The 27,011-nt window shown below is 48.4% G+C and overlaps 1 protein-coding gene across 2 annotated transcripts in view; it reads left to right on the top strand.

Moving 5' to 3' along the window:
* The first annotated feature begins 854 nt into the window (after positions 1-854).
* The window catches only part of VAV1 (vav guanine nucleotide exchange factor 1), a 53,056-nt gene continuing 26,899 nt past the window's right edge, over positions 855-27,011 (top strand). For both annotated transcript variants that reach the window (XM_067032993.1, XM_059062670.2), the window contains exon 1: positions 855-1,172. In XM_067032993.1, the coding sequence (XP_066889094.1) occupies positions 969-1,172 (204 nt within the window). In that variant the 5' untranslated portion in view covers positions 855-968. The remainder of the gene's footprint in view (positions 1,173-27,011) is intronic.

Raw genomic sequence — 27,011 nt, 5'->3', positions numbered from 1 at the left:
GAGCCATGGCCGCTGAGCCTGCGCGTCCGGAGCCTGTGCTCCGCAACGGGAGAGGCCACAACAGTGAGAGGCCCGCATACCGCCAAAAAAAAAAAAAGAAAGAAAGAAGTATAATAAAATAACAGGTGGGGAAGTGGGATAGGGTGTGATGGGGTGGGAAAAAAGGCTGTGATCTGAAATGGAGAGGTTTGGGAAAACTTCATGAGAAGATGATCTAGCGCTAAGATTTGCAGGAAGTGAGGGAGCTGGCCGTGAAATTGCCTAAGGCAGAGGATTGTAAGGCAAGCTTCTGGGGCTAGCTGGTGTGTTGGAAGAACACTGAGGAGGCCTGTTTGGCTGGAACAGCGCAAAGTGGGGGTGAGTGAGAGAAGTAGGGCAGGGAGGTGATGTGTGGTCACGCAGGCCCTGGTGGGCTGCAGGGATGACTTTTATCCCAGACGAGGGGGGCTGTGGAGCCTCCCGACCTGACCTAGGTGTTCATAGGTGCCCTCTGATGTGGGGAGTACAGATCGGGGGGGGGGTGAGGACGGCAGCCCGGCCATGGGGCGGAGGACACTGTGCTGGTCCAGGCTGCCGAGGTTGGGGGCTGGATGAGGATGGAGGCAGAGGAGGGAGGGGTGAGAACAGGGCGGATTTTGAGGATGTTTCCGAGGTTGTACCGCTCTTGGGTTGGAGACAGAGGAAGGCGGCAGGCCTCCGCCTTGTTACCCTGAACCCACTCCCAGATGCCCCAGTGCTAGTTGGTGGGGGAAGGAGAGGCCAGCTCCTGCCTGAAAGGGGCTGGGCTGGGGCTGGGCTGCAGGTGCCCCCCCCCCCCACCCCCAACCATGGCTCCTCCTCCTCCACCCCGTCTCAGGGTGACAGTTACAGGCAAAGAAGAGGAAGTGGTAGCTAGCTAGCGGAGGCCAGCGGGCGGGCGGCGAAGGAGGCCGCGAGGGCACGCGGGCCTGCCCGGGAAGCCAGCAGTCATGGAGCTGTGGCGCCAGTGCACCCACTGGCTGATCCAATGCCGGGTGCTGCCTCCCAGCCACCGCGTGACCTGGGATGGGGCCCAGGTGTGCGAACTGGCGCAGGCCCTCCGGGATGGCGTGCTTCTGTGCCAGTTGCTCAACAACCTGCTGCCCCATGCCATCAACCTGCGGGAGGTCAACCTGCGTCCCCAGATGTCCCAGGTGAGACGGCCACTGATGGGCCTGGCCCAGGGTGGGTGGCGGGAGGCATCCCCGGATGGTACCCAAGGGGTTGATGCTCTGCACCTCTGGGCCAGCCGTGTGGAGGGGAGGATGCCCCCCCCCCCGCCCCGGGGTCTGGCACAGGGTACAGGGGATATGGGGTTTATGACACTCGGGGATACAGGGCTGGCCCACCCAAGGTTAATGGGAATAGGCTCACAGTTAACCCACATCTAGGCTGAGAACTGGCAAACTTGGGGTTAAAGCTCCCAAAGCCCCAGGCTGGCTCCAGTGGGGATTAAGCCCCCAAAAAGGGACTGTGTGGGGGTCTTGAGGGGGGCTAGGAACCCCCTGGGTGGCCAATAGGTGCCTGAGGTTTTCAACTCTTTTGACCCCCCACCCCCCCCAAGATTCTGGCTATGGGGGAGGGGCCTCCTCCGATTCCTTCCCCCACATGTGTCTCCTCCTCCCAGGCCCTGGGCCCCTTCCTTCCCCTCACATCTTCCCCTTGGCTTCCTGCCTGGGCCTGGGGCAGCATGGGGCGGGTGGGGTGCTCTGGGCCTGGGGCTCTGGACTTCCTAACTCCCTTCATCCCAGGGGGCATGTTGAGGCAGGACCTGGTCCAGAACCCCGAGAGTGGATCCTGGGGTTTGGGGAACGTAGAAATAACAGCTTTTTCTCTGTAGGGATTTCTGCAAGGGGCCCGGGGTCCAGTGGAAGGAGGATTTGACTGTGACCGCCCCCAGCTCAGGAAATCTATTCAAAACCCTATTTGAATGCGGTGGGGTGGGGGAGGTAACTGGACTGGATTCTCTCTCTGTCGTACCTTCTCTGGTTCCCTCTGGCCTCCTGAGTTCTGGGTGGAAAGTAATGGCTGGCGGTTGGGGGTGCGCTGCCTGCCCTGCAGCTCTGACACTTGCCATCCAGCCCTCAGGCCCTACCCTGGGAGGAAAGGCTTGTCTGGACGCGCTGTGGGCCAGAGGGGACCTCTCTGGAGACGGATGGTGGGCAGGCTGGGGCATTGCCTCCTCTCCGGCCTGAGATGCCATGTGCGGATGGGGGGAGGGGCAGCCAGTGATCAGGGAGTGGACCTAAGGGGGTCCCTGGGGGTGTTTCCCGGGGATAGGGCCACATGTGGAAGAGACCCACCCTCCCCTCGCCCAGGCAGGCTTCCTGAAAGAATGGCGGTGGGGGAACCCCAGAGATTCCTCTGCCACCCCCAGCCACCAGTTGCTCTGGCCACAGCCCATCCCAAATTTTCCTCCATTTCCTTGCCTCCTGGCTTCCACGCAGAAGGAAGTAGCTGTCGGACCAGTCAGGCCCCAGACTTGCGAGCAGTCGAGATCCAGTGAGGCTTCAACAGCAGCTAATGGGAAAGTGGTTAGACTTAAGGATGCATTTCTATCCTTCCCTGCATCTCCCCTACAGCTGGTTTTCTGATAAAAGGCAAGGGCTTGTGGCATTATTCTCTAGGAGGGCAGCTGCAGGGACCACTGTGTCCTGATTTTCTGTGCTGGGCAACACCGAGGACCCAGGCCTGGGTCTGGCCCTCAAGGTGCTCCCAGACTGGGGGAGACAGACATCCCCCAGCCCTGTGTTTTCAGGACCAGGGCAGAGGAAGAAACCTCTGGGCTGGGGGCCCTGGAGCAAAGGCAAGACATTGCCTGGGAGAGTTGGGCTTTATGCAAGAGGGGACATTTGTGCTGGGGTTTGAAGGGTGAGTAGGAGTTTTCTAGTTGCTCTGGGTTCCGGTGCCTAGCTGTGTCAGGCCTTGTACTGGGCAGGGGTGTTCCTTGATCCTCCCCATCTGGGAGCTCTGTGCCATCCTGGTCACATTAAGTTGGAGGGAGGTATCACAAGAACAGCCTCTCTAAGTTTTCAAGTCCCTGTCCATCAACAGATTTAAGCCCAGGCCTTGAACTGCCAGTGGGATATGGAAGGGCAGAGAGAGAAAAGGGAGGGCTCCAGATGGGGGTGGGATGGGGTGGGGGACACACAATGGCATAAAGGTGTGGAGGCTGGAATTAGGAGGCTTCCTAGTTTCTCTCATTTCCTCTTTAGAGTTCCTCGGCTTTCGCTCTACTGTTCCCTGGGTAGAGAGTGGGAAGGGCATATTAATTAATTAATTACTTCACTCATTCGTTCATCCGTCAACAATTATGATGTACTCTGGGCCTCTTCTTGGTGCTGAGACAGTGAGAAAAAGACACACACAAAGCCCTGTTGTCGGAGAGCCCACATTCTAGTGGGAGGCACTGACAGTGGGCAAATAAGGAAACATATACATTGTCAGAGGCGGTACATGGCCTGGAGAAGGGGGCTTGGGAATGTGGGCTTGCACTTCTGCGTAGGAGGTCTGGGAGGCCTCACTGAGGAGGCAACATTTGAGCAGAGACCTGGGCAAAGTGAGGGAACGAGTCATGTGAGTCTGAGGAGACAGCACTCCTGGCAAGAGGCACTGCCAGTGCAAAGGCTCTGAGGCGGGAGCAGGTCGGTTCCCACGTAGTTGTGCTGCAGGGCAGTGAGTGGGCTGGCTGGTGGGCATGATTCATGGGTGAGGTCAGATTGCAGCGAGTCTCCAAGCTGAGATCTGAGACCCAGAAAGACGATGACACCATCACAGGCGGCCACAGTGATGACCAGACACTCTTACTCTCTCTGGGAGCCCAAATTCCGGGTGGCAGGGATGAAACTTTAAAGCTGAGGAAGTGGAGAGGAAGAGACAAATGTGACAGTCATTGTGGGAGAGATCCACCAGGACAGGGGAGCTGATTAGACTCAGGATGGGGATGGTCACTGGAGCCAAGATGACGAATCTTTTTTCAGTTCCTCCACTGTGTGACCTTGGGCATGTTACTTAACCTCTCTGTGCTTCGGTCCCCAGCCTGTAAATGCTGGTGCTGCTGGCAGAGGCAGGAAAGGGAGAGGGTAGGAGAGTTAGAATAGGAGGTGTGGGCTGGGATGGGGGTTGATGGTGGTGGCTTGGAGGAGCCAGACCTGGGAGCCAATCCTGGCAGCATCACTTGCTGGCTTCGCCTCCCTGAGCCTCAGTTTCCCCATCTGTGAACTGGGGCTAAAAAATGGCACCTTTTGGGGGGAAGACTGTTGTAGTATTTCAATACTGCTCAGCACTGCGTTGACACCTGATAAACCCTCTATAAAAACTCCTTTTAGGGAAAATGAGGTATATAGGGAAGCAGCATAGCACAGCCTGGAGGAGTTTGGGTTAGGGCAGTGGTTCTCAACTGGGGTGGTTTCGCCCCCAGGGGTTCCTTGGCTATGTCCTGGGACAGTTGGGGTTGTCACGTCTGGGAGCTGATACTGGCATCTAGTGGATAGAGCCCGGGGATTCTGCTCAGCGTCCGACAATGTCACTCACAACAGAGAGTTATCCAGCCCCAATGTCAACAGTGCTGAGGTTGCAAAAGCCTGTGCTGGGGGACAGACAGCCTGGTAGAATCTTTAAAATATTTGACTCTTTGGTTAAATAATACATGTGTATCATTCAAAGATCAAAACACATAAAAAGGTGCACAGGGGAAAAGATGTAACCTCTAGCCATCTTCTTCAGATACCCAGGTGCTACCTTCCTCCATAAGTGATTCCTTTTTTCTTTAAGTTGACTATATAGCCTTCCAGAATTTCCTTATGCAAATAGGAATGCAGGTTTTTATTAACTACCCTCCTCTCTTACTACAAAAGATGGCACATACCACCCAACTGCTTTATCCCCTGCTTTTCTCACTTTAATCATCGTCTTGGGAATCTTTCCAAATCAATACATAGAGATTGTTCTCATTCTTCTTAAAAACTGACTGCATGATATTCTAGATTGTCCATTTACTTAACAAACCACTTATACTGGGCTAACTGTGTGCCAGGCATTCATCTAAACTGGGCGCTGGCAAACTACAATGGGAGGGCCGAATCTGAATCACAAGCATGTTTTATAAATAAAGTTTTATTGGCATACAGCCATGTCCATTTGTTTATGTATTATCTATGGCTGATTTCCAGTTACAACTCTACAGTTGAGTAACTGACAAAGAGAGTGTCTGGCCTGTTGAGGTGAAGATATTTACTATCCAGATGTTTGTAGAAAAAGTTTGCTGATCCCTGGTCAAAACACTTTCTATACACTGACTTGTTTAATCTCCATAACAATTTACGAGGTAGATATCATCATTATCCTCATACTGCGTATGGGAAAACTGAGGCACAGAGAAGTTAAGTCACTTGCCTCAGGGCACCCAGCTTGAAAGTGACAGTCAGAAATTCAAACCCAGGCAGCCTGGTACCAGGATCCCTACTCTGTTTTTTTTTTTTTTTTGGGCCACCCCTCAGGCATGTTGCCAGGGACAGTTTCTCTAAACTATTCCATTGTACGGCTTGGGGATCACTTAATTTACCATCACCCCTATTGACGGGCACTTGGATTGCACCAGGCTTTTGTTCTGACAAACTAACTGTGATGAATAACCTTGTCCATGAACTGTTTTTTGGCTCCTCTACTGTGTGACCTTGGGCATGTTACTTGACCTCTCTGTGCTTCTGTTTCCTCATCTGTAAAATGGAGATAATAAATCCCCATCTGAAAGCATTGTTCTGAAGGATAAATGAGTTACTATCAAGAACCTAGAAAAGTCTAGCTACATATAAATGTTATTATTGCAGCCAGATACATGAGCAAGTATATCCATGGGATAAATTCTCAGAGGGGTTTGCTGGCTCAAAGCGGGTGAGTCTGTGTTTTCAGTAGATCCTGCCAAATTGTTCTCTGTATGGGATTGTTCCCATATGCATTGTTCCAATTACATTACCTCTAGCAATGAGAATGCTGGTTTCTCCACTGCCTAGCCAACAGTTGTTAAGCTTTTGAAGTTTTGCCAACTTGGGTGATAAATGAAGCTCATTATGACTCAATGTACATTTCTCTTATTCTGAGTGAGATAGAGCCTCTTTTCTTATGTTTAAGAACTATTTATATTTTCTCTCTGCAAAATAATATTTGTTCATATAATTTGCCCATTATTTTTTTCCTTCTAGGACTGCTGGCATTTTTTTCTTATTGATTTTTAGGAACTCTTTATATATTGGGCTGCTTTGAATTTCAAGTCAGGTACTTACTAGCCTTGTGACCTTGGAGAAAAAAAATTACTTAACCTATTTCTGCCCAGGTTGTCTTATCTACAGAATAGGGGTGTGGACAGCACCTTTATCTCAGGGTTATGTGAGGGTTCAACATGATAAGGTAAGTTAAATTTTTATCATGGTGATTGATGTATGATTAATGTATAGCAAGTGCTAAATTAATGGGAGTCATTCTTTTTTGCTAATTTGATTTCAGTGGATCTGAGCTTGCCTGTAGGATGTGGTATAGGTCCGGGTGCAAAATGTTAGTTGTTGTAATGAACTGCACTGCTTCAGTGAATTTAAAGAGTTTACTTCTAGCTTATATCACAATCCAGTTTGGGTCAACTGGGGGATTAAGAGGATAGCCCTTCTTTACAAAGTCCCCACAGGACTTGAGCTCTTTCCATCTCATGGTCTCATCCTCCCTGAAGCCCTTGGAGTTCTCTATTCAGCCAGAGGACAAGGAGGGAGTTATGAGGAGGGAAACCCTGAGAGGTTTTCATGGGGTCAGGCCCAGAAGTGGCACCATCACCTCCATTCTTGTTCCACTGGCCATAATTTGGTCACATGGGCCCATCCAGCTGCAAGAAAGGAATGGGAATGTAGCGTAGCTGGGTGCCAGGGAGGACAAGGAAATGGGTTGGGTGGATATAGAGAAGGCAGTGCCAGAGGACCTCAGGGTGATACCGCCTATCTGGCTTCAGAGTTGCAGGTCTGGAGGGGGCTGGCTTAGAGGAAACCTCTGTGGGATGAGGAATGAGGAGGACCTGGACCAGAGCCATGGGGGAAGGATGCAGCTGGGCACTTGGGGTGGGGGGTGCAAGCAAATCTCAGCCAAGTGAGTTGGGTTGGGTTGGGTGGAAGATCGCATCTAAACATGTCCACTAGGGCTGACCGGGACAGAAGCCTGGGGGGGTGTGTGTCAACATTTGCGCTGTGCCTTCTTTCCCATTCCATTCTGTTCTGTTCACTGACTTCCTCTCTGGGCCCAATACTGGGAAATGTCACCCTTCAGGACTCTCACAGCGGATGCTGGAAACCACTGTCCCTCCCCTTGCTCCCAGCCCTCCCACGCGTGGCTCCCCTTGGAGTAAAAGTGAAAGTCCTCATCATGACCCAGAAGAACCTATGCATTTGGCCTCTGCCCACCTCTCAGCCCTCATCTCCTCCCTCTCTCCCCCTCCCTCACTTGACTCCAGCCACGTGGGCCCGCCCTCACTGTTCCTAGAACCAATCACACCCCCGGCCCCTGCCTACCTCCCACCCCACCATTCTCTTCCTTCTTTTGTTTTCCTCCACAGTACTTATTTATTTATTTATTTATTTATGGCTGCATTGGGTCTTCGTTGCTGTGCATGGGCTTTCTCTAGTTGCAGCAAGCGGGAGCTACTCTTCGTTGCGGTTGCACGGGCTTCTCGATGCGGTGGCTTCTCTTGTTGCGGAGCATGGGCTCTAGGCGCGTGGGCTTCAGTAATTGTGGCTCGAAGGCTCTAGAGCGCAGGCTCAGTAGTTGTAGAGCACGGGTTTAGTTGCTACGCGGCATGTGGGATCTTCCCGGATCAGGGCTCGAACCCGTGTCCCCTGCATCGGCAGGCGGATTCTTAACCACTGCGCCACGAGGGAAGCCCTCCTCCACAGTACTTAGCCCTCTCTGACTTACCAGAGTTTTTAACTTATTTGCTTATTATCTGCTTCCCCCACTGGAGTGTCAGGGCAAAGCTTTTTGTCTGTTTGGTTCACAACTGTGTCCCCAGTTCCTAGAACAGCACTTGGCATACAGTAGGTGCTCAATAAATGTTGATCAAATACTCACTTCATTTTTTCAGTTATTTAATACAGGGGTTGGCACACTATAACCCATGGGCTGGCTGCCTCTTTTTGTAAACAAAGTTTAATTGATACAAGGTCTTGCCTACTTGTTGACACATTGTTTGCGGCTGCTTTGTCTCTGCAAAGCCAAAAAAATAAAAAAATTACTGTCTGGGGCTTCCCTGGTGGCGCAGTGGTTGAGAGTCCGCCTGCCGATGCAGGGGACGCGGGTTCGTGCCCCGGTCCGGGAAGATCCCACGTGCCGCGGAGCGGCTGGGCCCGTGAGCCATGGCCGCTGAGCCTGCGCGTCCGGAGCCTGTGCTCCGCAACGGGAGAGGCCACGACAGTGAGAGTCCCGCGTACCGCAAAGAAAAAAAAAAAAAAAAAATTACTGTCTGCCTCTTTACAGTTTGCTGATCCCTCCCTGATTTAGGAGGTATTTGTTGAGTGCTTACTTACTACTGGTTAGTGGTAGTTGGTTAGCGATGACTGAGGGTGGATTGCCTGAGATTATCCTGCCTTTACTAGTTCCGAGTTATGTGGCTTCTCATCTTTTGTTTTCTTATCTGTAAAATGAGGCAAATGAAGAGGGTGATAACAGCAATAATAGCAACAATAGTAATGATGATACTACCACCCACCTCAGAGACATTTCTGAGACATTCTGATGGAGAATCCCACAATGAATGAGATGCAGACCATCACGAAACTCATGGAAACAGGCGAGGAAATAGGCAGTTACAACACAGATTAACACACTCAGTGATGGGTGAGTGAAGCCCAGGGTATTGTGAGAGCAGAGAGAAGAAAACACCCAGAAACAATCAGGGCAGACTTCTGGGAGGAGGTGACACGCCAATTTGCATGTGGGAGGTTGGGGAATATTTGAGGGACCGAAAGACAAAGTTCTGTTTGTTTCCCTTGCTAACATTAATGGTGCCAGGAAATGGGCAGGGTCAGTGGGTGTGTTGGATGGGCATAGCTGGGCTTTTACAGATCTCACTACCTTGTAGAGATGGACCATCCCCTTTGATCTCAGGGATGGTGTTCTGAGACCTGGGCTTTAAGAGGAACATGAGAGTCAGGTCCCTTGGGGAATAGCGGAAGAAATAAGGGATGTTCAGTTGGAGAAGTTTAAGGTTTGAGGAAATTCTGAACTTAGTCTGCAGAAATTTCAAGCAAGAGTCTTAGATCTTGTGACAGAAAACCCAACCGAAACTGGCTTAGTCAAAAATAATATTTATTACCTCATATAACTGAAAAGCTTGGGAGGAAATACCTTCAGGTCCAGCTGGATCCAGGGGCTCAGGAGATATCTCAGGAACCCTCTCCTCTCCCCGTTGCACTCCATCTCTTAACTCTGCTTTCTTTGGGGTGTTTCCCTCCATTTTCAGTCATCCTTTCCCCTCATGGAGGCAAACAAGAGTGCCCAGACATACCAGATTTTTATTCCCATAATTCTGTGTACAATGGAAAACGGGAGGGTCGATTTAATGGCCTCTAAACCCCAGATCTCTCTTTCATTGGACATGAATGTTTGGGGGAGGGGTAACATGTCCAATTCTGAACCAATTGCTGTGCCTGGGAGAATGTATGATCTGATTGGTCAGGCCAGGTCACGTGGCCATTTCTGGAGTTGGGGGCAGGGTCGACTCTACCCAAAGGAGCTAGGCTCAGGGAGGGGCTGTTTCACCTGAGAAGCTGAGGGACCAGAAGAGTGGAGAAGAGATGTCAGGAGGCAATTGATCGGTCGATGTTTATATTGGCATCAAGTACTATCAATAAATCGAGTCCAGAGTTTCTCTGCATCAGCAGTGCTGAAATTGAGGTTTCATTCTCTGTCTTGGTGGCTGCCCTATGCATTGTAGGAAGTTAGGCAGCATCCCTGACCTTCACCCACTCTCCCCCCACCCCAGTAGTGACCACAAAATGTCCCCAGGCATTGCCAAATGTCCCCTCAGGGGGCAGAACTGCCCCTGAGAGAACCACTGTTTTGGAGGGAGGGAGTTTCCTGTGTCCGGGGAGGTTGAGGATGGGTGGGGAGGTGGGTGGGTGGGGTGGAGGGGATGGGGCGGAATCCAAAGAGAAGTGAACATTTACTGGCTGGGGTGAAGGTGAGATTGAGAGCTTCTTCGGGTTAGACATTATTTTATCATCGGCAACAGGCGCTGTGCAGGTGGCTGGGGTGATGGGAAAGAACACCACAGATTTCCTCTTTGCTCTCCTGAGTTCATGGCCTTGTGGGAGAGAAGGCTGCCTGTGTTCTGTTTCCTGTGGCCGCTGTAACAAAGTCTCAAAAACTGGGTAGCTTGAAACAACAGCTATATTGTCTCAGTGTGCTGGAGGGCAGAGGTTTGAAAACAAGGTGTCGGCAGCATCTTGCTCCATCTCCAGGCTCTAGGAGAGAATCCGATCTTTGCTTCTTCCAGCTTCTGCTGGCCCCAGGCGTTCCTTGGCTTGTGGATGCATTATTCCAGCTTCTGCCTCCATCTTCACGTGGCTGTTGCCTCTGTGTCTGTCTGTCTGTGTGTCTCATAATCCAGAAAGATCTCCACACCTTGACGTCCTTAATGATGTCTTGCAAAGTCCTTTTTTTTCTTCTTCAAATAACATCACACTCACCAAGGTGCCAGGGATCAGACGTGGATGTATCTATTTGGGGGCTGCCATTTAACCCGCTACAGACAGGAAACAGGCAAATCAATAAAACACGGTAGTAAATGCTGCAGACAGAATAAGCCAGGGGTCAGGATGGAGAAAAACAAAGGGGGCAGGCTTCTGGAGGATGGTCAAGGAAAGCTGAGAGCTGAAGGGTGAGGAGCCAGCTCTGGGAAGCATGGGGGCAGGGAGGGCAAAGGCTGTGCAAAGGCCCTGTGGCAGGAAGATGAGAATGAAGGATCTGCTGGCAGAAGGTGAGCAAGAGAAGGGAGAGCCGAGGGAAGTGACGTTTGGGAGGAAGGCACTTCGGCAGAGGTGGCCCTGGGGATGTGTGTGGAATTTAAATATGATGGGAAGTTTTGGAGTGTTTTAAGCTGCTCCGTGGGGACTGGACTCTAAGGGCAACAGAGGTGACAGTAAGGGGACCTGGGAGGAGGAGGTTGATGAAGGTGTCCCAGGGAAAAGCGATGGGGGCTTGGACGAGGAGCTGGGGACGATGGATCTGACTCACATTTTGGGGGTTGAGCAGATCAGACTTGCTAACAGATTGGATGGAGGCGGGCCGGGAGTGAATGAAAGGAGGTCAGATGATGTTGAAGTTTGTAGCTTAGGGACCCGCACGGGTAGGGGTATCATTTGCTGAGATGGGAAGCCTGGGGGGAGGAACAGGTTTTGGGGAGTTCTGATTGGGCCATGTGACCCTGGAGATAGAAAGCAGCCCGGTGAGGTGGTTACTGCAGTGGCTCTTTTTTTTTTTTTTTTTTTCCCTGAACGTGTGGCACGGCTTGTGGGAACTCAGTTCCCCGAGCAGGGATTGAACCCGGGCCGCAGCACAGTGGTTCTTAACTGGGGGTGGGGCAAGCGGCTCTGTCCTCCAAGGGGACATTTGGTAGTACCTGGAGATGTTTTTGGTTGTCACTACTGGATGGAGTGGTGTGGTCCCGGCATCGAGTGGGTAGAGACCAGGGATGCTGCTATGTGTCCTCTTATGCCCAGGACAGCTGCCCAATTATCAGTGGTGCTGAGACTGAGAAACCCTGTTTGAGGGCCGTGGACTCCAGTTGCCTGGGGGTCTGGGTGCCGATCCTGACTTTGGGATCTTGGGTGAGTTGCTGAACCTCTCCGTGACTTGGTTTCCCCCTCTTTGAAAAGGGGGAAAGGATAGTCCCTACCTTATAGGGCTGTAGTGTCAAGTGGCCAGAAGGGCATAGTGTCAGGGGACCCAAAGAGCAAAGCGTATCTACATCCAGGTCTTGGTACTTTGAAAAGAATAGTTTTTTAAAAAAATTATTTATTTATGTATGTATTTTAATTTTTATTGGGGTATAGCTGATTTACAATGTTGTGTTAGTTTCGGGTGTACAGCAAAGTGAATCTGTTATACATATACATATCCGTTCTTTTTTTTAAGATGAAAAGAACAGTTTTAATGAAATGGATGGGAATACGTTCAGAAAGTATAATGAATAACAACAGAAACAGTTCCCATTAACTGAGCACTTACTATGTGCAAGTGTTGTTCTACGTACTTACAACTTATGCACGCATTTGATTTTCACAGCAAACTCATGGAGAAGGTACCTCTGTGTTTCAGTTATCTGTTTCTGTGGAACAAACCAACCCAAACTAAGTGATGTATGTCAATAACTATGTTATCCTTCTCACAGATTCAGTGAGTCCGGAATTCAGATGGGGCATGGTGATGATGATTTGTCAGCTCTGTGATGAGAAACATTGAATGTCTGGGGGCTGGAATCATCTGGAGGATTCTTCACTCCCCTGTTGAGTGCCTGGGCTGGGATGACTTGAAGCTCTGCTCAGCTGGGGCTGTTGCCTGGAAACCTGGTCTCTCCGTGTGGCTTGGGCTTCCTCACAACATGGTGATTGGGGTTTTGAGAAGGAGCGTGGAGAGAGAGCAAGTGTTTCTCAAGGAACCAAGGCGGAAGCTGGAGGGCTTCTTCTAACCTACTTAGGAATCATACGGTGCACTTGGCTGCATTCTCAGTGACAAGCAAGTCACTAAGACCAGCCTAGATTCAACGGGAGGTGAATCAAACTCCACCTCTTGAGGGGGGTGTGACAAGTCACACTGCAGAAGAGCACACTGCATGGGTGATATTTTTGTGGCCATCTTTGGAAAGCACAATTGGTTACCTGTTATTATCATAATTTCACAGATGAGGAAACAGAAACATGGAAAGTTTAAGTAAGTTGTTCAGGTGAATAGGTAGCTATGCTTGGATTTGAATGCAAGTGGCCAGGCCCCCAAACCTGTGACCACAAGCTCTATAAGAATACTGCCTCTTTTGGGGGGATCATATGAGCCTTTCAAGTGGTTATGGAGATAGTCTTAGATTCAGATTTCTGGTTCTCCTGGTCAGGATTCAGCCAGGAAAGCAGAAGTCATGTCAGGTCTTTCAAACAGAGAAGATTTAATTCAGGGAATTGGCTAATGGGTGATGGGATTGTTGGGAAGAGATGGGTGATACTAAGGTAACCCAGAGAGTAGCCACTAGGCTGCAGAAAAAATAGAAGGAGGTAGTGTGACCAGGGACCAGGGGCCAGAACCATTTAACAAGAGCTGGAACTTTGGGCAAGAGCTGTCTTCAGGGAGCTGAGCCCATGGAGGTGTGTATATGCTGCTGGAGAGGCAGAATAAGAGAGGGAGAGATACCCTGGCTTCTCTCTTTGTCCCACCTTGTGGTCTCCCGCCTGGGCCTCCCATTGGCTGAAACTACCTGGAAGCCAGGGTGCAAAGGAACCTGGGAAATGTAGTTCCCTTTGATACAGAGCAAAGCAAAGGAAGGGCAGGTAGGATCTGAGAGTAAGCAGGCCTTGAGGAAGTGACTGCCTCTTTGAGCTCAGTGTATTATCTCAGTTAAAGAAAGCTGCTGTTCCTACTATTTGCCTGAGAATCAATGATAAGCAATGGTTTTATTTCCCGTGGCAGAGTCCTCCTAAGCTTTAATGGCTCTGCTTGTTCTGGAGTTTAGCTCACTCTCAGATCAAACCCAGATCTCCTTTCTCAGGACTCTGCTGTCACAGGCCCCAAGCCTTTCCTCTGGACAGCCCATCAGAGACCTGCCTCCCATGAGTCCATCCTCAGCTTCCCCCAAGTTCCCTCTGGTCCCGGAAGAACACCACAGTGACTTCATGACTCCTCAAAGGACAGGGTTTCCAGAACTTCACCTTGGGGTGCCTGTCTTGTGCTTCTTTGCCTGGGGGACCCAGAATGACCTCAAGATGGGTGCAGCATCTGAGCACCCCAAGAAATGTGGGGCTGTTGCCTTCAGTCTGATCTGTGGCTGAGTGGGGGAGTTGAAGAAAAAGCTTCAAAAGGCATCAGTCATTTGTGCTTCCCTCTCTGGGACTCTGGAAGATATGGCAGGATGGTGGGATGCTCCCATGACAACCTTTGCCCCATTTTGATCGCATGGCCCTGGTTTTGGTAAATCAGCATCTGATGCCACTTTTGGTTCACTCCCTCCCACTCCCGCGTTCTCACTCTGCTTCAGCCACACTGGTCTCTAACCTCTTCCTCCAAAGCACCAGGCAGGGTCCAGCCTCAGGGCCTTTGCATTGGCTGTTCCCTCTGCCTGGAATGTTTTTCCTCCAGACACCTACCCAGATCATTCCCTCCTTCAAGTCTTTATACAAATGTCACTCTCTCCATGAGCCTTCCCTGGCCCCCTCATTTAGAATCGCACCCCTTCCTGGCACGCCCCATCCCCTTATCCTATTTTTATCACTTAATATTTACCACCTTCTAACAAGCTATATATATATATATATTCATGTAACACACTTGTTGTTTGTCTCCTGCCAGAATGTCAGCCTCACATGGGCAGGGATGTGAATCTCTTTTGTTCACAGCTGTATTCCCAGCACTTAAACCAGTACCTGGAGTATAATAGTTGCTCAATAAATATTTGCCAAATCAATGAAGGGGTGGCTAAATGAGCAGATACCCCTTGCATGTTGTTCTCTTCACCTGGAACACTTTTTCCCCACCTCACACTCTAAGATTTATTTGGACAGAAAAAGCATATATTTGTGTCTCACTTATTTTGTTTTATCAAGGGTAGGGACAAGAAATGGGACAGGGGAGTGTGTTTTGCATTATCGACCAATGGTGGCTTACAGTATTCCTTTTTCCCTTCCTCTCATCCCTGAAAAACTCCTCTAAAGCTCCTAGTTTTAGGGGAACACACAGCAGGAATCTGGTCTCCTGCTGGCTTTTTAAAAACAGCCATATTAACATACAGTCAGTGACATATTTAAAATACACACGTTGATAAATGTTGACATACTGGACCTGTGAAGCCAGCCCCACAATCAAGAGTGAACATATCTGTCACCTCAAAAGTTTCCTCCTGCCCTTTTGTAATCCCTCCTACCTAACCCCTACCTGCCTTTCCCAAGCAATCCCAGATCTGCTTTTGGTCACTATAGATTAGTTTGTATCTGTTACCGAGTCCAAACTCGATTGCCGCATGACAGGCCAATACATTAAGAGATGGGTTGTTTGGGCAAGGAATAGCGGCTTTATTCAGAAAGCCAGCAGACTTAGAAGATGGACTTGTGTCCCAAAGAACCACCTTCCCTGAGCTAGAATTTAGGCTTCTTTTATAGTAAAAGGGGAGAGGGTGCGTTGGTTGCTGCAAACTTCTTGGTGCCAGAATCCTTTGTTTTTGCAGCTGTCCAAGTAGGTTAGGTCACAGTGTTCCTATAAACCTCCAACAAGATTAACGTTATTCTCTGAACAACTTTTATCTCCATATGAATGGAAAAGTGTAATACCTTTAAAGGTCAGAGCCTTGAGAATGGGCTATCTTGTATATTTCAGGCTACAGACTACATTCCTAACTTGTAGCAAAGACAATTATACAAGGGCTAGAGTAAAAGAAACAGATCCAATATGGAGTTAGCTTTGTGCTTCCCTATTACACATCTTCTAGAGTTTTATATAAAGGGAAGCATACGATATGTACTCTTTGAGGCTGATTCTTTCACTCAGCATAATTTTTTTGCAAGTCACTGAACAGTTGCGTGTCTTAGTTCTTTATTCCTTATTATGGCAGAGTAGTATTCCATTGCATGGACTTACTAAGTTTGCTTATCTGTTCTCCCATCCATGGGCGTTTGGGTTGCCTCCACTTTTTGGCAAATAAAACTTCTCTGGACATTTGTATAAACACTTGCTTTCATTTCTCTAGGGTAAACGCCTGGGGATGGAATAGGTCATATAGGAAGTGCACGCCTAGCTTGTTAAGAAACTGCCAAACCACTTTTACAAAGTGGTCGCACCATTTGACCTTTCCCCACTGGCTGTGCGCAAGGCTTTCCTGGACTGTGTCTTCTCTTTGCTTCGTCTCTGAGTTTTGGCTTTACCAGACTCATCTCCCCCTCAACCAGATCCCACAGGGCTCCGTGCTTGTTCACATGCATGCTTACCACAGTGGTGATCAACCAGTGACTCATGTGCCTCTCTGCTTGGCATCTGCCTTGCTACTAGACTGTAAGCTCTGTGGGGACAGCGTTCTGTCTGGCTGCCGACAGGTCCCAGGGCTTGGTATTCGGTAGGCACTCGATACAAGCTTGCTGAATGAATGTATGATCCTGACTGGTGGGCCAGGGGCTAGAGTGGAGATTCAGTGAGTATTTTTATTCCCATGGTGATGATGAGGAAACAGAGGCACCAGGAGGTACAGTGACCCATCCATGGTCCCTCAGCTTGCAGTGGCTGGGCTCGGAGTCAGACTCTGTCCGTCTGACCCCCCTGGACTGGCAGTGAGATGTTGAGCGTGTGCTGGGGTGGGAGGGGAGGGGAGAAGAGAGAGACGGCGGGAGCAGGGTGGGTTTTGAAGGCCAGGAAGAGGCGTTTATACTCTGCACCTCTGCTTGCAGCCTTCGAAAAGGGTGCACAGCACACCCACCCTCTCTGGTCCGCAGAATGAAGTTGTGCAACCTCGAGATTAAGGGGCTGCAAGGGCTGAACACAGAGGGCCTCCCTTTCTCGACTCCCCCGGAGCAAACCCTGGTAACAGGCATTTCCTGTTTCCGGTAGGCTCCTTGGGGCTGGGGTGGGTGTGGGGAAGCTGGCTCCTGCACTCATGGGCTCAGCTCTGGGTTCCCTCTCCTGCTCCATGCCCCCCATCTCCTGTCCCCCCATCTCCACCCCCCAAAGGGGCCTCTGTCCCTGCACACTGGTTCCCTGAAAGAGGGTGGTGAACTGGCCAAACTTTTCAGCTCTTTCTTTGTCTGGGGCAGGGGCAGTGATGTTGGGGGAACTGCAGGCAAAGGGGAAGTGTCTGGGTGCTGATTTGCATATGGGCAAGATGCCAGCCTGACTCTGAGGTTCTGAAGGGAAGAGGAGGGGAACTGAGGGGGTTGCCCCCCTCTCCCAACAGGGCGGAAATAGTCTCCCATGCCCCTCCTACATTTGTTCAAAGGGTCTCCTGTCCTTTGCCACCTTCACCCACACTTCAGGCTACTAGGAAAGTCCTTCCAGTGGTCTAACCTCTGTCATTCCTGCTGTCGGAGGGAGCCCCTTGCTTTAGCTGGCCCTACTCCAGCCAGGGGGCTGATGAGTCATACCCCCTTTCCCCGTTTGAGGTGTCACATGACTGGGGGGAAGCAGTCTGAAGTCTCAGCTCATCTTCCTGAGGTCAGCAGGGAACTTCCTCCCTAGGCCAGACAGGGCCATGTGTTCTGTTGGCCCTGGTGAACCACCAGTCCTGTCTGGAGTCAGCCCATGACCTTGCAAAGGCTGCTGGGCTGGCGAGTGGTACATATGGTTCCTGTTATGTGCTGAACCCCCCCCCCAAATGCCACCTGCGATGTGGCACCATGAGGCAGCCTGGCGTGGTTTGAAGAGGTCGGGTGAGGAGCATGACCTCTGGACCCAGAGAGCTGGTATCTGGCTTCCCATTTCTACCTGTGCATCCTCGGGAAGGGGATATCTCCTTTCTGAGCCTCAGTTGTCCCATCTGTCAAATGGGGTTTCACTTCTTCACCAACTTTTTTTGAGCACCTACTGTGTGCCAGGCATTGTACTAGGTGTTGAGGCTACAGCAGTGAACCAGATACACAGAGCATCCTGCCCTCGTGGAGCTGACGTCCTAGTGTGTGTGGGAGGGTTGGGGTGGGGGGATACAGACAGACAATAACAAAATAAATAAGTGAAATACACGTGTGTTACAATTTTATTTTACTTTATTTATTTTTTTTTTTTTTGTTTTTTTTGTTTTTTTTTTTGTTTGTTTTTTGCGGTACGCGGGCCTCTCACTGTTGTGGCCTCTCCCGTTGCGGAGCACAGGCTCAGGACGCACAGGCTCAGCGGCCATGGCTCACGGGCTTAGTTGCTCCGCGGCATGTGGGATTTTCCCGGACCAGGGCACGAACCCGTGTCTCCTGCATCGGCAGGCGGATTCTCAACCACTGCGCCACCAGGGAAGCCCTATTTTACTTTATTGTTTGGGCGGCGCCACATGGCTTGCAAGATCTTAGTTCCCGGACCAGGGATTGAACCTGGGCCCACAGCAGTGAAAGCGCTGAGTCCTAACCACTGGACCACCAGGGAATTCCCTACGATTTTAAATAGAGTGGTTGGGAAGTTCTCCCTGAGAAGTGACATTTCATCAAAAGCCCAAAAGAGACAAGGAAGGGAGGCACCAGGTTAATGGGGGGATGGACATTCTAAGAAGAGAATAGTCCGTGCAAAGGTCCTGGGGCTGAATCGTGTCTGATACGTTCTAGGAATAGTGACGATAGGGAGGAGGTGAGGGCAGGGAGGTGACAGGGAAAGGTTGTGCAGGTCTTGTGAGCTGCAGAGTGGACTTGGGTTTGTATCTGGGTGGATTGTCTTGGGAGAGTTATGACAATATTACTCTGGCTGCTGGGTTGAAAATAAATTATAGGGGCCCAGAAGCAGAAGAAAGGAGTCCTGGACTTCTCTGGTGGTCCAGTAGTTAAGACTCCGCTTCCCCTGCATGGGGCGCGGGTTCGATCCCTGGTTGGGGAACTAAGATCCCGCATGCTGTGTGGCCAAAAAAATTTTTTTTTAAAGAAAAAGAAGCAAGGAGTCCACTGGGGAGGCCATCACAGTTATCCAGGTGAGTGATGATGATGGCTTGGACCAGTAGAGGTGGACAGAAGTGAGTGGGATTCTGGGTATATTTTGAATATATACCGATAGGATTTTGGAATGGATCGAAAGTGGAGTAAAAGAGAAATAGAGAAATATACCAACGGAACCAATACGTTTTTGCTAATGGATTGGAAGTGGAGTAAGAGAGAAATAGTCAAGACCACTCCAATGTTTTGGGTTTGGATAACTGGAAGGGCAGATGTTCTTAGAGCCTGCAACTAATAACATTATTAGTTATTAGATCTCAGTAGCAACTTTGTTGGGAGAATTAAACAAAACTGTGCATGTCGGGGACTTCCCTGGCGTTGCAATGGTTAAGAATCCACTTCTACTGCAGGGGACGAGGGTTCAATTCCTGGTCGGGGAACTAAGATCCTGCATGCCATGCAGCCAACAAAGAAACAAACAAACAAACAAAACCGTGCATGTCAGACTCTTAGTGTAAGATTTGGAAAAGGCTCAGTTCTCAATAAATGGTGCCTCCTACGAAGGGCTGGAGCCTCCGGAGGGCAGGGGTTGGCCCCTGCAGGCAGTTTTGATTCACCTAGCTACTCTTCAGAGACGACTTTGGGTAGATGAATGGTTAGACTTTGGTACATTCAGACAATGGAATGTTATTTGGCGCTAAAAGAAATGAACTGTCAAGCCATGAAAAGACACGGAGGACCCTTAAATGTGTATTACTAAGTGGAAGAAGCCAATCTGCAAGGCTGTGTATGGTATGATTCCAACTTTAGGACATTCTGGAAAAGGCAAAACTATGGAGACAGTAAAAAGATCAGGGGTTGCCAGGGCTTAAAGTGAGGGAAGGATGAATGCATGGACCACAGAGGGTTTTTAGGGCAGTGAAAATATTCTGTATGATACTATAATGGTGGACACATGTCATTATTCATTGGTCCAAATCCATAGAATGTACAACACTGAGAGTGAACCCTAATGTCGACTAGGATTCTGGGTGATGATGTGTCAATGTAGGTTCATCGATTGTAACAAATGTACCCTCTCTGGCGAGGGATGTGGGTGATGGGGGAGGCTACACATGCATTGAGGTAGAGGGGTGTATGAGAAGTCTCTCTACCTTCCATTCAGTTTTTCTGTGAGGCTAAAACTGCTCTCAAAAATAAAGTCTATTATCACAAAAATAAAGGAAAAGAGAGCTAGGAAGGGAGAGCCCACTAGAGTCCCCCGACTGGACGGATGGAGGTGCCACAGACCCCAAAGGGAGCTGACCAGGTGTTTTCCTGCGTCCTTGCAGCCTCCAAAAGCCTGCTGGTCTCTGCTCCACCTTGCTACTCATCCTCCAGTAGGTTAACCTGAGTTCTTTCATTTGGCAACAGTGTTTCAAGAAAGACAGAGCAGAGGTTGCCCTGTGGTCTGATTGCCTAAGCTCAAAACTCACACAGTGTGACTTCCGCTACTTTCTATTGGCCAGAGTCAGTCACGAGACCAGCCCAGACGCAGAAGATGGGAAAATCGACTCCACTTCTAGATGGTAGGAGCTGAAATCTATATGTAAAAGATCACAAGGGGCATTCCGGCAGAGGGAACAAGGCATTGAGGCAAAGAAAACATAAAATATGTTGCATGTAGGGTGGGGAAACCACCTTTACCAAGTTGGAGCCGAGGTAGGGGAGGTAGCGTGAGAAAAAAGATAGTTCTTGCAGAATTCCACAGGGACCAAATCTTGCAGGCCACGGTGAGGTTGAACTTTATTTTGAGGTCGATGGGTGACCATGGCAAGGTTTCATGGTCAGACTGGCTGTGTGGAGGTGGGCTGGGAGGGGTGAAACATGGATTAGGGAGACCACTGAAGAGGCTAATACAGTCAGAAAAGTGAGAGATGGTGGTGGCTGCTCTAGGATTTGACAACGGAAATGGTGAGAAGGGCTTGGATTGAGAGGTAGTTTGGATGGTGAATCTGAAGTACCTCTTGATTGACTGGAAGGGGAGGATAAAATGAATTAAAAATTTTTTAAATTTTACATTGGAGTATAGTTGATTTACAATGTTGTCCTAGTTTCAGGTGTACAGCAAAGTGATTCAGATTCTTTTCCCATAGAGGTTATTACAAAATATTGAGTAGAGTTCCCTGTGCTATACAGTAGGATCTTGTTGATTATCTATTTTATATATAGTAGTGTGTATCTGTTAATCTGAAACTCCTAATTCATCCCTCCCCCCCTTTACCCTTTGGTAGCCATAAATTTGTTTTCTAAGCCTATGAGTCTGTTTCTGTTTTGGCAATAAGTTCATTTGTATCCTTTTCTTAGATTCCACTTATAAGGGATATCATATGGTATTTGTCTTTGTCTGATTTACTTCACTTTGTATGATAATCTCTAGGTCCATCCATGTTGCTGCAAATGGCATTATTTCATTCTTTTTTATGGTGGAGTAATATTCTGTTGCGTATACGTACCACATCTTCTTTATCCGTTCATCTGTTGATGGACATTTAAGTTGCTTGCCTGTCTTGGCTATTGTAAATAGTGCTGCTGTGAACATTGGGTGCATGTATCTTTTCAAACGGATTAAATGAACCGATACTTGCAAAACACTTAGATGCATTCCTGGTTTGGAGAAAATAATCCATAAACGTAATCTAACTTGATTATGATGCTTGGGGAGTGTAAAGAATCATCCTGGGTCTCTCAGCCGAGTCTCTGTGTGGAGATGGAGAGCCTGGAGTAGGAGTGGGCTTAAAGTAGCCATGATGTCCGCCTTGAACCTATTCAGTTTGAAGTGCCCACTGGTGGGATGAAGGAACCTGTTTCCGCAGCTGTAAATGAAGAAGTTGATGGTAATGAAAGGGCGGTGCGTTGTTCTGAAAACCCGACCCTGGGTGGGAAAAGAAGTCCAGACTCTCCTCTAGTTATCCCCATGTTGTTTATTTATCCAATAAACTCTAGTTGGGCATTACTACATGCCACCACATCCAGACTCCAGAGATGCCTCAACTCTGGGTCCTGCTTCCTTCTGATGGAGGGGACAGAGCAGGTCACAGATGATGACGGTGATGGTGATGATGGTGAAGACGATGACGGTAATGATGATGGTGGTGGTAGTGGTGATTATGATGGTGACATTGATGATGATGATGGTGATGGTGATGATGATGATGGTGGTGATAATAACAGTGATGATGTGCTAATCATGACGGTAATGGTGACAAGGATGGGTATGATTATGGTGATAATCGTGATGTTGATGGTAGTGAGGATGATAATGATCATTTCCAGATATTGAGGGCTCACACCATGCCAAGCCCTTTACATGCATTATTCTATCATATTACAACAACAGTAGGCATTATGATGGTCCATTTTTTAGGAACTTTCATAACAGGTTCAGAGAGGGGAGGTGATTTGCCCAAAGACACACAGCAAGTAGGATCTTCTTGTATCTTTTTTTTTTTTTTTTTTTTTTTTGGCTGCACTGCTGGGGCTTGAGGCATCTTAGCTCCCCGACCAGGGATTCAACCCAGGCCCTTGGCAGTGAGAGTGTGGAGTCCTAACCACTGGACCACCAGGGAATTCCCTTCTTGTATGCTTTGGGAATTTATTCTCCATCCTGTTCCCTGCTTTACCATCCCAGTATATTCCTACTGGCTCCAGGGATTGAAGACAGTAGGTTTGAGAGAAAGCCCTGGAGTTCAGTGATGGTCACATGAAAGATGTTCAATGAAAAACCATTCTGAGCTTTTAATAGAAATTACATTGAATCTATAGCTCAATTTTGGAGACGGCTGAAATTTTAAAAATACTGAGTCTTTCTAGATAAGAATTAGTCTATATTTCACTCTATTTATTTAGATCTTCCTTCATATCTTTCCGTAAAATTTTATAATGTATTCCCTAAAGGATTTGTACTTCTTTTGTTAGATGAGTTAGATATTAATCAGCTTTTTTGTTCGATTGTTTGTTTTACATTTTTTTTTTTTTTTTTTTTTTTGCGGTACGCGGGCCTCTCACTGTTGTGGCCTCTCCCATTGCGGAGCACAGGCTCCGGATGCGCAGGCCCGGCGGCCATGGCTCACGGGCCCAGCCGCTCCGCGGCACGTGGGGTCTTCCCGGACCGGGGCACGAACCCGTGTCCCCTGCATCGGCAGGCGGACTCCCAACCACTGCACCACCAGGGAAGCCCTGTTTTACATTTTTTAGGCACTGGGAAATGCTATCCATTTAAAGTTGAAGTCCAATTTTCATACACAAAAATACTCAGTTCTTCAATTTACCATCCAATCAGTTCTAGCAAATGTGTGTCCTTATGCAATCCGTACCCTTATCAAGATACAGAACTTTTCTATCACTTGTGGCCTTTCTGAGTCGCCCTCTACCACCCTCCCCACCACAGAAGCAACCACTGATCTGATTTCTATCACTATAGGTTAGTTTTGCTTGTTCGAAAATTTTGCAAATGTAATCTTGAAAAAAAGACACATTTTCCAGTTGATTGTTGCTGATGTACCATCATGCAATAAACCTTGTGTGTTGATTTTGTGTTCAGTAACATTGCTATTTTATTTTATTTTATTTTTTGCGGTATGCGGGCCTCTCACTGTTGTGGCCTCTCCCGTTGCGGAGCACAGGGTCCGGACACGCAGGTTTAGCGGCCATGGCTCACGGGCCCAGCCGCTCCGCGGCACGTGGGATCCTCCCGGACCGGGGCACGAACCCGTGACCCCTGCATCGGCAGGCGGATTCTCAACCACTGCGCCACCAGGGAAGCCCAACATTGCTATTTTATTAATTCCAGTTATTTATGTGTATATTCTTTCGGGCTTATCTATGTTGGCAATCATAGTGTCTGCAAAAATGAGCATTATACTGATATTTCTTTCTTTTCTGTCTTTCCTTTTATTACTTTGTCTTGTCTTACAACGCAGGCTAAGATCTTTAGTATAGTTAATAGGAATGGTCAGCGGGCACCCTTGCCTTTGTTCTTATTTAAAAAAAAATCTTTGCAGCATTCTCTCTTTAAGTATAATGTTTTGCTTTTGACTTAATACAAAGGTTGAAGGTTTTTTTCAAGATGCTCTTTATCAGGTTACAGAAGTTCCTTTCCATTCCTACTTTGCCAAGGGTTCTTTTTCCTCTCTTTATTTGAACATAAATGGATGTTGAATTGCTACTGTGTCTTTTATGCAACTGTCATAGTTGTTAATCTCTTTTTGACAGAACAGGCCTTGGGAAAGCAACAGGATCCAGCTAATAAATATGATGTATAACACTGTTTACATCATATTTATTTTACACTGGTTTCTGCTTATAGCACTTAATCCTGGCTTCCTTTGAGAGTAGGATGTTCTCTCCTTAAACACATTAATTTATGTTAAAGTTAATTTAAAGTCCATGTTCCACATAGAATGGCTTAGGTAGGCTGTGGATGTGGCAATAATTGAGAAGAAGATACAATCTGAAGATGAAAGTGTGAGATACACAGATACAAAGAACAGTGTGTATTGAATTGATTCATAAATGCAGCTGCCTGAGTTTGCACCCCAGCTGCCTGTCCCTGCCTCAGTTTCCATATCTGTAAAACAAGGATAATGATCATAATCACTTTGCAGGATTGTTGCAAGGATTCCATGATACCTCTTATATAAATACGATATATATATTTTTTAATTTTAAAAATAAATTTTCTTTATTCATCATTTTAATCATTTCTGACCTGACTTAAATGTGGACACATGCGTGCGAGCAAAAACATCCACAAATATTGAGGCAGAATAGCCTCCAAAAATCTATAATTTTTAGATACAAAGGAATTAATGACACTGAGTAAAATTATAACCAGGGTCTTACACCTACATTTTAGATTCAGTTATACATATACATGTATCTATTTTTTTCAAATTCTTTTCCCATTTAGGTTGTTACGTAATATTGAGCAGAGTTCCCTATGCATACATATGTTTTCTTTTTTTTGGCCATGCAGCATGGCATGCGGGATCTTAGTCCCCTGACCAGGGATCAAACCCGTGCCCCCTGCAGTGGAAGAGTGGAGCCTTAACCACTGGACCTCCAGGGAAGTCCCAGCCACAGACTTACTCTTGCTGTTAATAATCTTGGACAACTTTTCTTCCCCCTCTGAGTCTGCTTGTTCAGAGGTAAAATGGGCATTAAAAACTCACGGGGTTATCAGGAGAATGGAATAAGTCTGAGTGCCCAAACGCGTGAAGTAGGCATCCCCAAAATGCAAATTTTGTTACTGTAGCACTACAGAATAGGGGTTAGTAAGTACCTGGGATTTGCCTGGAGAGCTTGTTAAACACACAGATTTCCAGGCCCTCACTGTCATCCATCCATCCAACAAATATCTATCAAGGGTCTATTCTAGATGCTGGATGTCCACCAAGAAACAAAACAATGGCCCTGCTCTCCTGAAACTGACATTTGATTTGGGGGAGATGAACAACAAAAGAAAGAAATGAAACACAGTTGGAGGGGATGGAAAATGCCAGAGGAGGGGGTTGCAATTTAAAATAGGGTGGTCAGAGGAGGCCTCAGGGAGAAAGTGACCTTTGAGGAACGGCTTGAAGAAGGTGGGCCAGGAACCTTGTGCACATCGGAGTATATGAGTTTGTCTGGGCTGCTGTAACAGTTTGTCCGGGCTGCTGTAACAAAGTACCACACACCTGGGGGCTTAAACAACAGAAATGTGTCCTCTCACAGTTCTGGAGGCTGGAAGTCCAGGTGTCAGCAGGTTTGGTTTCTTCTGAGGCCTCTCTCCTTGGCTTGCAGACAGCCACCTTCTCCCTGTGTCCTCACATGATCTTCCCTCTGTGTGCGTCTGTGTCCTAATCTCCTCTTCTCATAAGGACACCAGTCAGATTGGATTAGGGGCCCAACTATATGATCCCACTTTACCTTAATTATCTCTTTAAAGGCCCTACATCCAAATATAATCACATCCTGAGGTCCTGGGGGTTAGGATTTCAACACATGAGTTTTGGAGGGGACACCATTCAGTGTCCAAGCAGTGCATTCCAAGTAGAGGGAACAGCCAGTGCAAGGGTCCTGGGGCAGGTGTGTTGCAGGAACAGTGAGGCACCCCTTGTGGCTGGAGCAGAGTAAGTGAGGGGGAGAGAGGGAGGAGGGGAGGGCAGGGAGGGGACGGGGCAGGTCGTGCCGGACCTTGCGGACCATGGGGAGGACTTTGGCTTTTACCTGAAGGAGGGTGGAGCCCTGGAGGGCTGTGGGCAGAGGAGGGGTGGGACCTGACTCGGGTGTCCAGCGGAGTTTGGCTGAGTAGTATGAGGGGATGAACCTGGAAGATGCACTTTTAAAAAACTGAGATATAATTCATATACTATAAAATTCTCCATGTTAAAGTGTACAGTCCAGTGGTTTTTAATATATTCACAAAGTTGTGCAACCTTCACCACTGTCTAATTCTAGAACATTTTCATCACCCCCAAAAGAAATCCCATATCCAGGGAGTTCCCTTGCGGTCCAGTGTTTAGGACTCGGCGCTTTCACTGCCGTGGCCGGGGTTCAATCCCTGGTCAAGGAACTAAGATGCTGCAAGCCTCGTGGCACGGCCAAAAAAAAAAAAAAAGGAAAAGAAAGAAATCCCGTATCCATTAAGCATTCTGCCCGCTCCCCAGCTCCTGGAAACCACTAACTTACTTTCTGTCTCTAAGGATTTGCCTATTCAGGACGTTTCATATAAATGGGATCATACACTATGTGGCCTTTTGTGACTGGCTTCTTTAACAGAGCATGATGTCTTCAAGATTCATTCACATAATGGCGTGAAACAGTACTTTGTTCCTTTCTATGGCTGAGTAATAGTCCATTTGTTTGGATTTGCCTGGCCTGGACATGTCATATGAAAGCAGCCACACAATATGTGGCTTTGCAAGGTGCATTTTAGCCAGCTCTCCTGATGAATATGCTTCAGGAATCTTGGTCCACGCCGAGTTCCTTGAGAGTGCCGGGGGCCATGGGAGAGGGCAGCTCCGCGTGCTGGGGGAGGCTGGTGGTGGGGAGGTTGGTTAGAATCCTTTAGAATCTGAGACAGATTGAGACAGTTGATCCCATTGGGACATTTGATGAGCTGATGATGGGCAAATGCAAGGA

This window comes from Kogia breviceps, chromosome 4, assembly GCF_026419965.1.
Source record: "Kogia breviceps isolate mKogBre1 chromosome 4, mKogBre1 haplotype 1, whole genome shotgun sequence".
NCBI classification, from domain to species: Eukaryota; Metazoa; Chordata; class Mammalia; order Artiodactyla; family Physeteridae; genus Kogia; species Kogia breviceps.
Note: the sequence above shows the minus strand (reverse complement) of the source record. Positions and strands in the feature narration are given on the sequence as shown.